General features: G+C 36.4%; 1 protein-coding gene across 1 annotated transcript in view; it reads right to left on the bottom strand.

The window, feature by feature from the left end:
• Positions 1 to 2,496: 2,496 nt before the first annotated feature.
• Positions 2,497 to 15,467, bottom strand: part of Erbb4 (erb-b2 receptor tyrosine kinase 4) — a 1,004,487-nt gene continuing 991,516 nt past the window's right edge. The window contains exons 26-27 of the mRNA XM_051190418.1: positions 4,398 to 4,695; positions 2,497 to 2,976 (exon numbers count right to left, since the gene is read on the bottom strand). Of these exons, the coding sequence (XP_051046375.1) occupies positions 2,531 to 2,976; positions 4,398 to 4,695 (744 nt within the window). The 3' untranslated portion in view covers positions 2,497 to 2,530. The remainder of the gene's footprint in view (positions 2,977 to 4,397; positions 4,696 to 15,467) is intronic.

Genomic DNA, 15,467 nt, shown 5'->3' on the forward strand with positions numbered 1-15,467 from the left:
TAAATTCATTGTGAGACTTCACAAACCCTTCTCCTGTCCTTACTTCCCACTTTCAGTTTGCTTCACTTTTCTTAGCTTAAGAGGCCAAACCTTACACTTTTAAGGGTTTTGGCCAGAGATCACTTGCTGCTGGTTTCATGGTAAGACTCCAAATAGGCCAATTTGCCATTGAAGTAATGTTCTTCTGGTCCAGTTTGTGTCTGAATAAGAACATAGAAGTGATTGTATTTGTTATCTTCTGTAGTTTGAAAGATGTTTGACTTATGTCCCAATGAGTTCTCAGAATTTTTACTAAAAACCTGTTCCATGAAGCCATTCACAAAATAGTGAATATGACCTGGTTCCTTGTTCTCATGGAGAAAATAGAATGTCACAGCAAATACATCTAGACTGTTAAAATTTGAAGTCACAGATGACATTTCATTTATCTGACTGCTTCCCATATACTTTTAGTAGACTTTAAACAAATATCAATTAAATAAATCTAGATTTGGATGGATTTACTTTCAAAACAGGTAGAAATAAACTTCCTTGAAAATTTTTCTCCCTTAAGCACTGTCTGTTTTACCAAGAAGATTTTTAATCTAATTGAATTTTTTAGGGTAATGAGTCTAATTTTCTCTTAGTAAAATAACAGTAGAAAGAATTGTTTAAAAATCTAAATGACTTGGAGAATAGGTTTGTGGAAAAGATACATGTATTGAGTTTCCTTATTTTCTAGAGATTCATTTATCATTGTTCTCATTACTCATATCAACAATAGGTGCTCTTTTAAAATGAAACCTAAGAGTTGGTTCTACAACCAGGACATAGGATGGTAATATATGAAGAGTCATAACATAAATTATTATAAGATTAATGTACCAGATAATAAGATGATTGCATGAGAAGGGTTTTAATGTTTATTTACAACTTTTAAATCAATTGTGGACCTGTTCATAGACATCAGATGTTTATGGTTTAGTTTTAATTATAGCAACTTAGGTGTGAAGAATTAAGCTACCTTCTACTCAATATGAACAGAGTCTCATACTAGAAATTCCATGGAATTCCAGCCAGTCCTTAACTTGCACTCCTTCACACAGACAGTACAAACTTAACATATTTCCTTACACAGCAAATGTCATATAGTATAAAGATAGTGTGCTGGCCCTCTCACCACAATCCCTGGGTACTGTTCCAACATCCTAGTTGGCTTTGTTTGGCATTTCCACAGTCTGTATTTATCTTAGATCTTTTTTTTAAAAAAAATGTATTTAAATTAGTTAATCTGCTGGTTGCTTCCATATTGCTTCATTCAAAATCCAAAGTGAAGTTCAGAAAAAAAAAAAAAAAAGAGCAAATAAAATTAGAGTTTAAGTGCAAACTACATGAGTAACTTCCATGTAGACGTACCCAATCCAGTGTTTCTTCCACTGCATGGATCCCCCATGGGACCACCCCTGAAAGTATCAGTAGTGTTTTGAACCACACAGAACTGTTTCTTAGCATCTCGTCCCTTCTACTCTTAAGATTAACGCTGCCCATCAGACAGTCATTTATGGAGAATAAAACACTAAAGGATGAAAATGACAGGGAAGAATAAACTCAATAGTGTGATACTTGAAATCCAGATTTGATGCTTTTTTTTTTTTTTTTTACTACTATTTTGGCTTTCTCTTCTAATTTTAAGGACTGAATGGTTTAAAATAATAGCCTCTATATTGTAAAGTGTGTGTGTGTGTGTGTGTGTGTGTGTGTGTGTGTGTATGTGTGTTCCAACTCTGTCAAGAAGCTTTTATGTAAATATCTTTGCAACTAGAAACTACAGCCAAAAATAGGGGTGGAACTAATATAAAGGAACAGACCAAAGCAAACCAAAATGAGAAAACCAGAGATGTCTTCTAAGCGTAATTACTAGTTATAACTATAATGGAGTTTTAAACATTATGAAAGCTGGGTTGGCCATTCTTACTTGCCAGGAAACAAATAATTGGAGAAAGAAATTGGCTTCTCAGTCTCAGTTACTATCAAGTGGTACCCAAATGTTTATCCTTTTGTTCTAATTTCAGAATTGTGCGTATTATGATTTTAGGGATGCTGATTATTTAGGGATGTAGTCTATGGCTGCAGATGAGAATAGAGTCTAGGCTTTCAATCACCTGTATTGGAAGAAGGAAGGAAGGAAGAAGGAGAGAGACAGAGAGAGAGAGAGAGAGTGTGTGTGTGTGGAAAGGGAACAAAGCTGGGAATCTGACAGCAGGCAGGATTTCCCTATACACCCTAGATTCTCTCTAGCTCTGACACTCTGTTGACCAACCCAGATGAAGAAACGAAGAAACAGTGTGTGTCCTCCTATCTTTCTCCTTTAGTCTTTCCTTCTAATATTCAAGTTAGGTAAGCACGGAACTATCATTGCGTCTCTACATCTTCCCTTAGGAAGTGTCAAAACTACTGGCCTTGGGAGAAGGAAGACCACCAGAGAAAGAGGAGGGAGTTGGGGGGCGGGGGTGGAGTGGGCGTATCTCCCCACCTAACACCCCAGCTGAGCTCACACCACAGTATTCCGGTGTCTGTAGGGCGGAGGGGGCAGCATAGTGCCTGGCTTCAGCGAGAACTCGGAGAGGTACTCAGGGTTCTCTGCCACAATAGGGCGGATCCGTCCGTTCTGTTTATAAAAATATTTTGTGCTGTATTCCTGCAGGTAGTCTGGGTGCTGGAGTGTGCTCCGGGGTGGCAGGCTGTGGTTCCAGTAGTCGGGGTTGTCGAATGCTTTCTTGGCTTTCTCGGGCACAGACAGTACGCTGTTCTTCAGGTACTCAGTATTCCCCAAGGCATTGGCGAAGGTGTTGAGATAGAGAGGCTCATTCACATACTCCTCCTCCGCCTTGGGCGGACCGCTGGAAGCGCTGTGATACTCCGGATTATCTAAAGCTTGAAGGTCTCCGTTTTTTCTCCGTGTCACAAAAGGGTTTTCTTCAACAGGATTCAGATATTCTGAAAGAATAAGAGAAAAATGCCATCTAATAGACATCTACTTTCAGAAAACCGTTAATCTGACTAAAGTTCGCTTTCCTTAGGACAAGGGAACCATAAATTCGTTGTCATAATTTCTCAAAACCAAACAAAGCCTGCCCATAAATTGGGACAGGCACGAGAAAAGTGAGTGGACTCAAAGAAAACAAAATAGTAGCAAAAACTTAACAAAACAAGTCAGGGATGCTACCCAAACACATGTGAACACACATGTGCACACAGAACACACACACACACACACACACACACACACACACTTAAAAGCAAATTAAAATCTCAATTATCTATCATCTGTTTTTCTCTATCTATCTATCTAACTATCTACCTACCTACCTATCTATCTATCGTCAATTTATCTTCCTAATCTATTCTGTCCTATAGTCATCAAAATCCTCAATATATTATGCTAGGTCGTTTACATTATATATTCAAGGATCATTAGCCTGTATTTCATAAAAGGTGAACAGAGCCATATAAAGGTGATATAATGGGGTTTCACACAGTCTTAACATATGGCCTGCTGCTGATACTGACAGACATCATCATGATCATTATTTTCAATAACAATTACTCATGGTCTCTGTTGTGTGGCACCGCTAGCATAGAGGGAAGGAGGGTTTTTTATGTTGTTTGATTCCCAAACTGAAATGTTACATATTGTGGGTGTTTAACCTTTGTATGTTTGACTTTTACAAAGTCCATTAACTCCCAAACTATCATCAAGATAGTGGTATATGTAAGTACATGGAGCATCAAATTTTATTTTTGAAGACTCACTCACAAAAATCAGTTTCCTATGATGAACTTAGTATTTATTTATTTATTTATTTATTTTTGTGATACTGGGATTTGTCTAAATCTAAGTTCTCATGTGTGCTAAGGAAGCACTCTGTAAGGATTCACAACCCTGATACTAAGCCAGGTTAGTGAAACTGCATGTATTAAATAAATCAACTCTTTTATTGTTGACGTCAGAAGCTTTGGTCCTTTGCTGGTAACATCTGTCTTTACAACCTCCATGGGAACCTCAATACAGCAGTGGCCCTGTAATTTTACACTATGTCACTCAACTATCTCAGTAAAGATGGGTTTAGGTTGGTGTTTCTTGGACTTCCTTGTGATTATGTCATTTGAGGATTTTGCTAAAAATCCAATTTCTTGTTCAGGTGGAGCCTGAAATTTAACTATTTAAAGAAGTACTTAGGTGCCTAAATGCCACTGATTCAGAAAACTATTCTGTAATAGAAGTAGCCTGGGCCTTTTCTATGATAGATTGCAAATGTCTCATACTTTCCCACTGTCTGGAAAGTTGACTTCTATCTCCTGCTTGCTTGATGGAGGTGATCATTGAATACAATCACTTCTGAACATTCAGCTTGTACCTTGTTTGGGTTTGTCACGCATGGGAGTCATGTAGCCTTCTTCATCCAGTTCTCCTCGTGGGTTCCGTTCTGGGGCAAACACCGTGGGGTCAGCACTATATCTCTGTGTGCTACTGTCCTCTTGGACATGGGGTGCCACTGGCTTGCGCAGAGTACCATTGCAGCAGGATTCATCAAACATCTCAGCTGTTGCACCCTGAGCAACTGGGGCTTCTGGTATGGTGTTGGTTGTGGCTCTGTAGGGCATGGGTATTCCTTGTTGTGTAGCAAAGCCTCCATCCTGGTACACAAACTGATTCTGTTAAAATAGCAGAAACACATTGGGAGAATCAGTGGTTAGGAATAATTGTAAAAGGAAACTAAATGTTATTAGCCAAAAAAAGATGCCAAACACATTGCATTTCAGGTTTAGTAATTGATTTTTATTTTTCTAGGGGGCTAATGAATGTGAAGTAAATACTAGAAACATTTAAGATCTACACACACACACACACATTCATGTGCATGTATGTGTGAGTATAGGTGTACATGCATATGGGGGCCAGAGATCAAAGTTGGGTGTCTTCCTTTACATCCCTCTACCTTAATTCTTGAGACAGAGTCTCTCATTTAACTTGAAACTCATCAATTTGCCTACATTGACTGATCAGGAAACACTTAGGATCGTCTTTCTGCACCTTCCTAGTGCTGGGATTACAATGTACAGTTCTTTATTATACTTGTGCTGTGTGGCAAGCAATTTTTTGACTGAATCTTCTCACCTCCCCCACCCTGACTTTTTCTTAGTAGGCAAATATCATGTGGAAATAATTTAAAATTTTAATTTTTAAAAGTTATTACGTCACTAGAGTGTGATCTAAAGGCTTGTGTTCTTACTTTACAATTGCCGAATATTGTTATGAAACTGAAAGTACATTTTCATGACAAATGGTCTCAGGGGCAGAAGTACAGTGAAAGGTTGTGAATGGCAACGCACCAATACTACATCCCTTTCTGTGGTTACTATGACTTTGAGTGTCCAGTATCAAAAGGACGGGCACCGCGACTTTTCAGCGCCTGACCTCCCATCATGGGACTGAAGATAAAATCTTCACCCAGATTCATGAACTTGGTAAATTCTTCCAACAAACCCTAAGAGCTCCTGTTGTTGTATGATTTCTCAGCTTCAGATTATCACCTGAGATACAGACATCTACATTGGTAGCTACAGAGTCTATAGCCAGTTCTTAACTCACTGTTGGCAAAGGCAAAAAAAAAAAAAAAAAAAAAAAAAAAAAAAATGAGGAAATTATAGGGAGACAGGAGAAGAAACATGGTTAAGAGAAGACCAAAAACCCTAAAAGATGAAGGCTGATTGTGAAATACTTACTCCTGTCATAGGGGTGTAGGCAGGAGGAGGGCTGTGTCCAATTTCACTCTAATAGGAAAGAAAAATGGAATGATGGATATAATAAGAGGCAACATGGATGAAAAAAAAAAAGAAAAGAAAGAAAAGATACGATTTGCATGAGCCAAAGGTGAAAGCGCACAACAGTGATTTTTTTTCTTAAGCAGTCAAATTGCATCTGTTCTCACTACAAGCAAGTAAACTTACACACTAATTCTCCCCATACAAAGAAAATCACATTGAAAAGGTAAAAAAAAATTTTTTTTAATGATTTAAAAGAAAATAAGATTGAGATAGAATTGTCATTATCCAGATTAACCATAGAAGAAGGGGGGGAGGGGAGAGAGGTACAATGAAACTGTGTTTTAAAATAAATGATAGTTTGTTTTTCACATATCAAAAGACCAAACAGCTTCATGCTATTTAGTATCATTACAAGACACCAGTTTTGTTCCCTTACAAGAAAAAAAAAAGTGTTTATAAGGAGGTAGAAAGTGGATTTCAATTTGTATGAAATGTTTTTTTCTTAAACTACATTTATTTTCACTACTTCAGCAAAGGCCACTCAGTTTCTCCTTATTAAAAAAAACAAAACAAAACAAAAAAAAAAAAAAAAAAAAACAAGCCACATATTGTATCTTCCATTTAGAAAAGGAAGAAACAGAAGAAAACTTGAAAAACAAATTAATTCCTGGGGAACATACATTCTATCCCTTTTATGTCATCTGATTCACAACCAGGTTTTGGCTAAAAAAGCCAAAAACTTCTATATTTTTATAGCTTAATAGTCTATCCTTTGGGCTGTGTGGGAGTGAAGACAAACTATGATAAACAAAGATTCTTTCCTTGGGAAGAGAAGTGGGGCTGTATGAAACCCAGCTCTGTTTTGTAATATAGAATATACCTTATTAAAAAGTCTGTTCCTTAATTTAAAAATGTATATTTGGTTTATGATTAAATACACTGAAAATGGCTTTCTCTGTGAGAATTTCTCTGCTTTTCTGGTGTTGAGGATAACGAATAGAGCAGGCAGAAGTAGCTGTGTTTATGGTTCAGTACACTACATCTGATCTTAAGCCAACAGAGATGATGAGAGATGCCTTCCAGCCACATATAACATTTATATGAAACATCCACCCTCTCACATCAATGTTCCTACAACTTTGAGATTCATAAAGCAATCTCAAAAGATTGTTCTATGAGTAACAACTATTTAATGTAAATCAATAGCAATTGAACAATGCAATTTCACTTAACAAATGCTGTTTGCCAGACTGATCAAAGAACAAGGCCTGTAATGAATTTATATTGCATTTCACCCTGCAGTTATGACAGCATGGAGAATAAAGACCATTTCCTTGTCTAATTACTCATAGGGGTGAGGGAGGCCATGAAGTCAATCTCTGCTTGCCCATTTCACTTAGAATAATTTTTCTAGGTCCATCTGTGTCTTTTCAAATGATAGTAGCTCACCCATTTTTTTTAATAGTCAAATAGTATTCATTGTATATGCTTCATATTTTCTTGCTCCATTCAGCTGCTTATGAGGATTATTTTTATAGATATATTTAAGATTCAATGCAGAGGAGTTGTTACTGAACTATGTACATATTATTTTGTCTATTATAAATTTTAGGCTTCATGTCTAACCACATGTTCAATTGTAAAATATGATAGCCACACAGTTTTATCCTTGGCCTTTACTTTATTCTTTGGAATGACAAATTGTGCTCTGCACTCTTATATAAATGTAGACAATATATTACATGAAAGTATATGTGTCAGATAATCAGTTCTTCAGTCACATAATCATGTCAAAAAGTATCCATCAAGAATGCATTCTTAATGTTTACCTGTTCTCTAAAACATCATAAATATAGGCAGATTTTGCTGTCCTTTATAAGGACAGAAAATCAATTCTATTTCTTCATAACATTTGAGAAAGGGATATTTTATATAGTCTAGTGATTTGTAAAATTGAGGGGTGGCACAAATAAAGTATAAGAACTCCTTGAATTCATGTTGCAACATTTCAAACCCCAGACTTATCATCAAGCCCTGATTAATTAGCAAGTGTTTAATACATATTAATTAAATCTTAATAACGTAACTGCTGGTCACTGTTACAGATGTTAGAAAAATGATGGCATACTAGAGGAGATGTGGACCCTCTCTGACCTTTTGGAATTTATATTGACCTATCAGATATTGCCTAAGATTATGGAAGTAGAAATGAACAAAAACAAAACAAACAAACCACATACACACACATAAAATTATGCTGCTGGAGTAAATTTATTCCATGTCAGCAATTACTTATCAGAAGGTAAAGTATTCCAAAACACTACTAATTACCTGTGTTCCTTTGATATCTTACTTGGCAAAACTGTACTCTATAATGCTCAATCTGACTCACTGCAACAGCTAGCATTGATTGTGCATTTTGCATTTTTTTTTTAACTTAAAAGATAAATGTTCAAAGGACTAACTCACAAGCCATTCTCAGTGAGGAAACAGTTCATTATCTATCTTCATTATCTAGAATAGAACGCCTTCGGTTGTAAACGTGGTGTGCCGCGACTAACTGGACTTTGCAGTTAGCTTGTTGGGAGACATAAAACGCAGCTCTGTCTGCTAGAATGCATCCACTCTCTCTGCTTTGACAAGTTTCCCTAACAGCGACCTGCCAGCTCCCTCTCTGGACACTGCCAAACAGCACACAGTAATTCAGTGTCTTCATATCTTTTTCTTCTTCCCATTCTCAGCATTAAAATGGAAAGATATTCTACACAAAACCCTCGGCATTCGTTGTTTTTAGGGTTACTGTTGCTTTCTATGCTTCTGTTTCCATCTTTCTTTCAGTTTGCTTTTTTATCTGGTTCCCATGATAAAAAAGCACATCACTCATTTCCCCCATGGAAGGGCAATGCAGCTCCAAGGGAACATCTGTGAGGCCAATTAGCTGGGCTAGGAATGTGATATAATGGTTGTTTAAATATATTTAAATTACATGTTAATCACTATGTCATAATTTATGGGCTTGGAAAATAACTTTTTGTACTACAGAGCCAAGCCAGATTTTACTTGCTTTTTTTCTGGTTTTGGTTTGCAACAAGCGCTGCATTTTCCCTTCTTTCTGAATTCCTCACACTGGACTAGCTGAACTTTTAATATTGGAAAGAGTGACAGCTGCAAGTAAATCGGATGAGTGAAAATTAAGATCCTCACCACAGCCGGCATGAGCTGCAGTGACCTCACAGTCTTGAGTGGAACAAAGCTTTGCTCCCAGTTAAAAGGCTTTGTTTTCACATCGCGCCACTTTCTGCTGTCCATCAAAGTCTGGCTTTGTGGATCTTTGGGAAGCAGCGCCAGGTGCACTCATTCAATTAGCTGGTGAGAGGATTTATTGCCAGCAGGACAGAGATAGAAAGAGGCGGGTTAGGAACTGGCGAGGGATGAGGAGCATGTTCATGGTGGGGCGATTAGTAAGGGTGATGGATAGAGGAAGTGTAATGTTGTGGCCCTATCGCTGGGACATTGGAGATTGACTGGAACTCAAATGTCATGGGTTATAAAGAAGGAAAGTCTTAGCACACGTAAAAATGTAGCTTTAAATGCACTTTTACAAGCTTTATAATTAACCTTACAGTTGAACCATGCATATTTGAGCCTTTGTATGATTACATGCACAGTATTAATGTTTATATTATTTGATATTGATCCTGATAAGATTTAAATAACCATTTAAACTGTGACTTGTGTTTTCAAAAAATATCATAACAAGGTATGTTCTTAGAAAACAAAATAACACATTTAAATGCTTAGAATGCATCTAAATTAAGCATGCTCTTAATGAGATTTAATCTCTAAATAATTATAGCTTTTGATAGCAAGTATAAAAAACTATAGCACTTTCAAGTGTCAAGAGTATAAATCCTGCCATCAGAAATAGACTGTGTCTGTAAGACATTGCTAATCCATCAGCACTAACTTATTACGTAGACACCTCCACGTAGTAACTATAATGGACTTTCAAACCTTTATCCTTGCAGGCATGTATGCTTAACAGTCTGATGGACATTTTCACTTGGTCACAGGTCAGACATCAACTCAGAGAAAATGGTGGGGGTTTTTTGTTGTTTTTTTTTTTTTTTATTGTGTGCAGTTCCTGATTGCTGCTGCAATGTTCCTTCTTCCCCACAAGTTCATATACTAGTATCTTGAAAACTTCCATATTTCAGAAGGTGAACAGAAGAAAACTGAAAAATGTGCCCATATGGGAAAGGCCTATTGAGATTTCAACTGCTGGTATTAATTGGTCTATCTATGATTATGTGTGTGTGTGCTTGTGTGTGCTTATCTATAATCTATATCACCTACATATACAATATTTATCATTTATTTATTTATTATCTATATAGTGCCTGTGTATCTATTATCTATGATCTATAAATCATCTACTTACTATCATCTTCTTATCTATTATCTGCATAATTTATCTATGTATCATGGATCTGTTATCTATGATATGTCATGTGTCTGTGTCTCTTTATGCCACATCTAATATCTTTCATCTATGTGTGTTTATTTACTCATGTACTCACTTGTCTGTCTCATTTGAATGAGTAGGATGTTCCATTCACCACATACAAAGTTAGCATATTCTGTGATCCAGTCAAGGGACTACTAACTTATGCTCTTGTTCTTTATCAACTTTTCAGCAATCTTAGAACTTTCCATCTTTCATGTGTCTCATCTACCCAACTGCTGAAAAGAATTTTCACAAAAGAAAACTGTAAATGATATCAATAAGTATGAGTGACATAAAAACACAATATAGCCAATGTATATTTTTTATTCTTCACTCAAAGCCCTTTCTTATTACATGGGAAATAAGATTCTGAGGCACAATACAGGCTGATTTATGTTTATTGGGTGAGAAATTACTTACACCAGAAACAGATGACTGCCTCAGGTTCCCGCTCCAAGGATGTTCCTGGATGCTCTCTCTCTCCAAACAGGAAGAGTCCAGCTGGGGTCTGAGGCTCCAGACCTAGCCCCCACAGGTCATGTCCACACCTGTCCCCATGCCCCAATGGGCATGGTCAGTGTAACTGGTGCGGGCAGTGTGGCTATCTCACTACACTTTCTTGATGTGGAATCATGTTGCATACACATGCATTTCCCTACCATTCCCCAAGTCAGCCTTGAAGCAGGCAGAGATCAAAAGGTCTCTCTCTCCATGCCAGCACTTCTGTGTACTGATTTCCTGTTCCTAATGCAGGCCTCAGTAGACTCCTCCTGCTGGCTGCCTCTGGGTAAATAACCCATTGTATCACACAGCAATTACTACAGTCTGTCAATTTCTAGTGTGGTGAGTGGGGAGACTTTAAGTGGTAGAGGCCTGTGGGAGTCCTTCTTTGTTCTTCTGAGATCAGTAGAATAGTTCAGGCAAGAAGGTTATCATTAAAGGAGCAAGCTGGAATCTCCCCTTACTATTTCCTCCAGACTGATCACACAATTTCTTCCTTCTGCACCCACTCCACCACAGGGATGATATCCACCATGATGCATTGTAGCAACTGGTGTTAAAACAGAGCTCAGTCATAATATTTGAACCTATCTTTGAAAATTGTCAACTAATTAGCCTCATATAAGTAACCTAGCCTCAGATATTTTGTAATAGGAGTAAAAATAAATAAAATTATTCCTAATAATCATCTTCCTACCTCCTCTTCCTTCCTTTTTCCTCTCTCCCTCCCTTCCTCTGTTCATCCCTCCCTCCCTCCCTTTCTTCCCTCTCTGCTTTCCTTCCTTCCCTTTCCTTATGTTCTTTTCTAGATGAAGGTTGCAATAATGAAGTATTCTCCTACTAGCTACTAGCTTATGCAAATAGAACATTTCTAGCAGGTTTAAGACAACCCAGTAGCCTCTGTAAGTTGGAATGAAGGTGCCACTTTCCCTCATTTTCTCATACAACTTTAGAAGAGATAATGGGGTCAAAATATCTTCGTTTTTAAGCAGAAACAAACAAACAAAAAAAAATGTGTTGGACAATAGACCTGCAAGATTTGGTGTTTCCTTTGTTGGATTTTGGTTTTGTTTTATTGTTAATATTTTGTGCTATGTCTCCTTTTTGGAACATGTATGATTTTTCTATTGTATATTGGAAGCATATAACATGTTCTTTTGTTATAGGAGCTCACAGTTGAGAGACTTTGAACATATTGGAATTATTAAAGGCTGATTGGGTTTTTAAATTTGGATTATATTTTATGTTATGAAATAAATATGAGACCTTGGGGACAAGGATTAGATACCTGGTTATATTTTTAAAGTGATAGTCTGTGTGTCAAGTTGACAAAGAGTGGAAACATGTTGCATAGTTTTAATTGTCAACTTAAGACAATTTATCATCAATTAGAAGAGACCGTTACTCTAATTTTTCAAATGATCCTGAGATTGAATCTTCTCCTATGATTATATGCCAGTAGCATGAAGGTATTTGATAAAAAAATTGTTAAAATATGAGCACTGCAATGGGGAACTTTTGAAGACAAAGGTTACATAGACTCAAAACAGATGGCTGCATAATGTCCTTCTAGCTCTGTGGTACCATTCTTGAAGGTTTTTCACTCTATCATGTAGCATTTAATAAATTCTTTAACCTCTTGGGTTATCAGTTTAATTGACTCTGAAAAGAGGGTAGGGCTTTATGATAAGTAATTGAAAACTCACTTTCAGCGTTCAGATTAATGGAATATAAATGAATATTCTCTCTTAAACTCATGGGATTAATAGTTAAATATTACAAAGGTGACTAGCACAAAAGCAAAGTCTCTTGTAATCTGTCTCATAAATATTTCCCAAGCATGTTTAGCACCTTTCTTTTTGTCTCAATAAAGTATCTACACATACCACTTTTCCTCTGGGCATGACACTGTTATAGGTTCTAGGGAATGAATGCCATATTTGGATGGTGATTAATGAACATGTAATTTGAAAAAAAGTATTCATTTAAACTTTTCATTTAATAGATGGAGACTTGGTTTAAGAAATTAAATTTATCTTATTTATTTATTTATTGTGACAGAAAGGGTACACACATAAAGGTTAGAGATCAACTTGTGGGCTGGAGAGATGACTCAGTTGTTAAAGGCTAGACTCACAACCAAAAATATAAGAGGACAATATACAGGGAGTTTGTTCACTTATCACACTTTGTGGATACCAGTGCTCGAACTCAGGTTAGGCTTAGCAGCAAGCTCTTGTACCTTCTGAGCCATCTCAAGCACCTGAGCCTTAGTGATATTTTAAGATGTTAAATTCCAAAGTCATTCAACCAGGTATTGATAGTTCTGGAAATAAGAGTTTGTGATTTTCGTTTACTACATGTTATTTTTATAACTTATGGTTTCAAATGGATGTGTCATAAAAAGTTTTAGAAAACTATTTCGGGTATGTATTTTTAAAAGGTTTCTGAAAAGGAACCTAATTTCCTCCATTATATAATTGAAAGTATTTGCCTTACTTGTACAAAATGATGTTACATTTGATCTAAACTGATATATATTGGAACAGTTGGTTATTTTAATAGAGAGTAAATTTTCAAATAAATATCAATCTTTCTTATTTAATAGACTATGGCTTTAAAAGACAATAGTAACAATCTTATAATAGCAAATACTTTATACAAAAGCTGTCTATAAGTATGCTACTTAAAATTATTTATTAGAGCTGGGCAGTGGTGCTGCACTCCTTTAATCCCAGCAGTCAGGAGGCAGAGGCAGGATTCCTGAGTTCAAGGCCAGCCTGATCTACAGAGTGAGTTCCGGGACAGTCAGGGCTATATCTGACACAAAGAAGCTATATCTCAAAAACAAACACAAACAAAGAAGGAAACTTATTTACTAATTTAATTATTATTCACAGAACCGCTTGCTTTCCACAAAGTGTGGGTATGCCATTTTAGCGTTCTAGCTATGTAAGTTAGTAGTTATTGATACCAGTACATATATATATATATATATATATATATATATATATATATACATACATACATATATACATGCTTGTGTTCAGTTACTTTTACCTCAATAATGTTTTAATTCATGTGATACACATAAACACACTATATTATTCTACAATTATAAAAAATAGTTTAAAAATAAACAATCTGTAGGACAGCTATGAACTAGGAATGAGAACAAAAACTTTCCTATAAACAATCTGAATTTAAAGCAGCATATCAGGACTTGGGCTGGATATAATAATTGATTTTTGCTTGTTTGTTTTGTTTTGATTTTGATTGTTAGCATTATCGGTAAAGGCTTATTAAAAAAATGCTCCTAGTGTGTTGCAGCACACATGTTTATGTGGCAAGGTACACCAATGATACTGTCAGCTTACACAGTAACAGAGGTTTCCTGAATTCATTCAACTGTGCTCGCTTTCTCTTGTATGCTGTAAACTTCGTTCTTTTGCTTTATGTATTTATCATCAAACCTTGTTCTTTCATCCACATATGAGCCCCACTACAATATATTTATTTATGTTTTTTTAAAGTATCTTAATTTGCTTGCAAACAACAGGACTGTGAAATGTTCAGCCTTCTCTTTGGCTACAATTGACTACAATAGAAACTGAAATATATATATATATATATATATATATATATATATATATATATATATTCAAAGCAACACTTGCAGTATTCACAAACATATGTGCTGAAGAATGTAAAACTATATGAAAGATATGAATTGTCTAATGAACAGAATAAGATAAGTAATGTTGTTACTAGAACTGTAAATTTTATAAAGCTTATTTTGTCATGTAGATTTTATTCAGTGTTTTGAATGATAAGTGTTAGCAGAACACAAGCACTTTTTTTCTTTGCTTTTCAAACATAAATTTATATAAGATAATTCTTTTCTTCATGAAACTTAGAAGTGGATTGTTCCTTTCCTTTTTAGATTTATTCCTTCCCCATACATTGCATTCCAGCTTCAGTTTCCCCTCCGTTCACACCTCCCAATCTCTCCACCATCTCTTCTCCCCCAGATCCACTCCTCCATTCCCCCTCAGAAAAGGACAGGCTAGGGCTTGTGCTTAGTCTTATTGTAATTGCCCTGGCAGGCATTTTCACTCAGCCTAGGCAGTGCCTTTCTTTCTGTGTCCATATCATTTCAATGTGGCCCAGATTGGAAATAACTTCAGTTATTCTAGCTTCTGCAAAATGTTTACCAGATAAAAAGTGAATTTGTAACAATGGTTCATTCACCCAACTACTGCTCTTTAAGCTACCAGGTGGCACAGCTGTTGCTGTGAGGAAAGCGGTTTCTCTCAGTCCACCTGGAATTAGGACAGCTGGTTCCGGGGAGCTGATCAGAATAATGTACAGCGCATTCTCCAGCAGTGCTCCTGATAGAGCAAACAGCACATGGCTGTCCCACCAGCCCAGAGCAAACACCACTTACATTTCACAGAAACAGGCTGGTATTTACAACTGATCTGAGCAAAATGAATATCAGATTGAAGGCAGCACCCCAAGAGAAAATTGCTCTCCCCAAGACCTACTTGTTCACTCAAGTCCAAACAGTTCTTACTTTTGTTGTTTTTTAGATTCCAAAGTCTGACTTTGCTGCATATGAAAAGTGAGAGGGAAAGACTATTCAAAGCAT

Source organism: Phodopus roborovskii, unplaced genomic scaffold (assembly GCF_943737965.1).
Source record: "Phodopus roborovskii unplaced genomic scaffold, PHOROB, whole genome shotgun sequence".
NCBI lineage: Eukaryota > Metazoa > Chordata > Mammalia > Rodentia > Cricetidae > Phodopus > Phodopus roborovskii.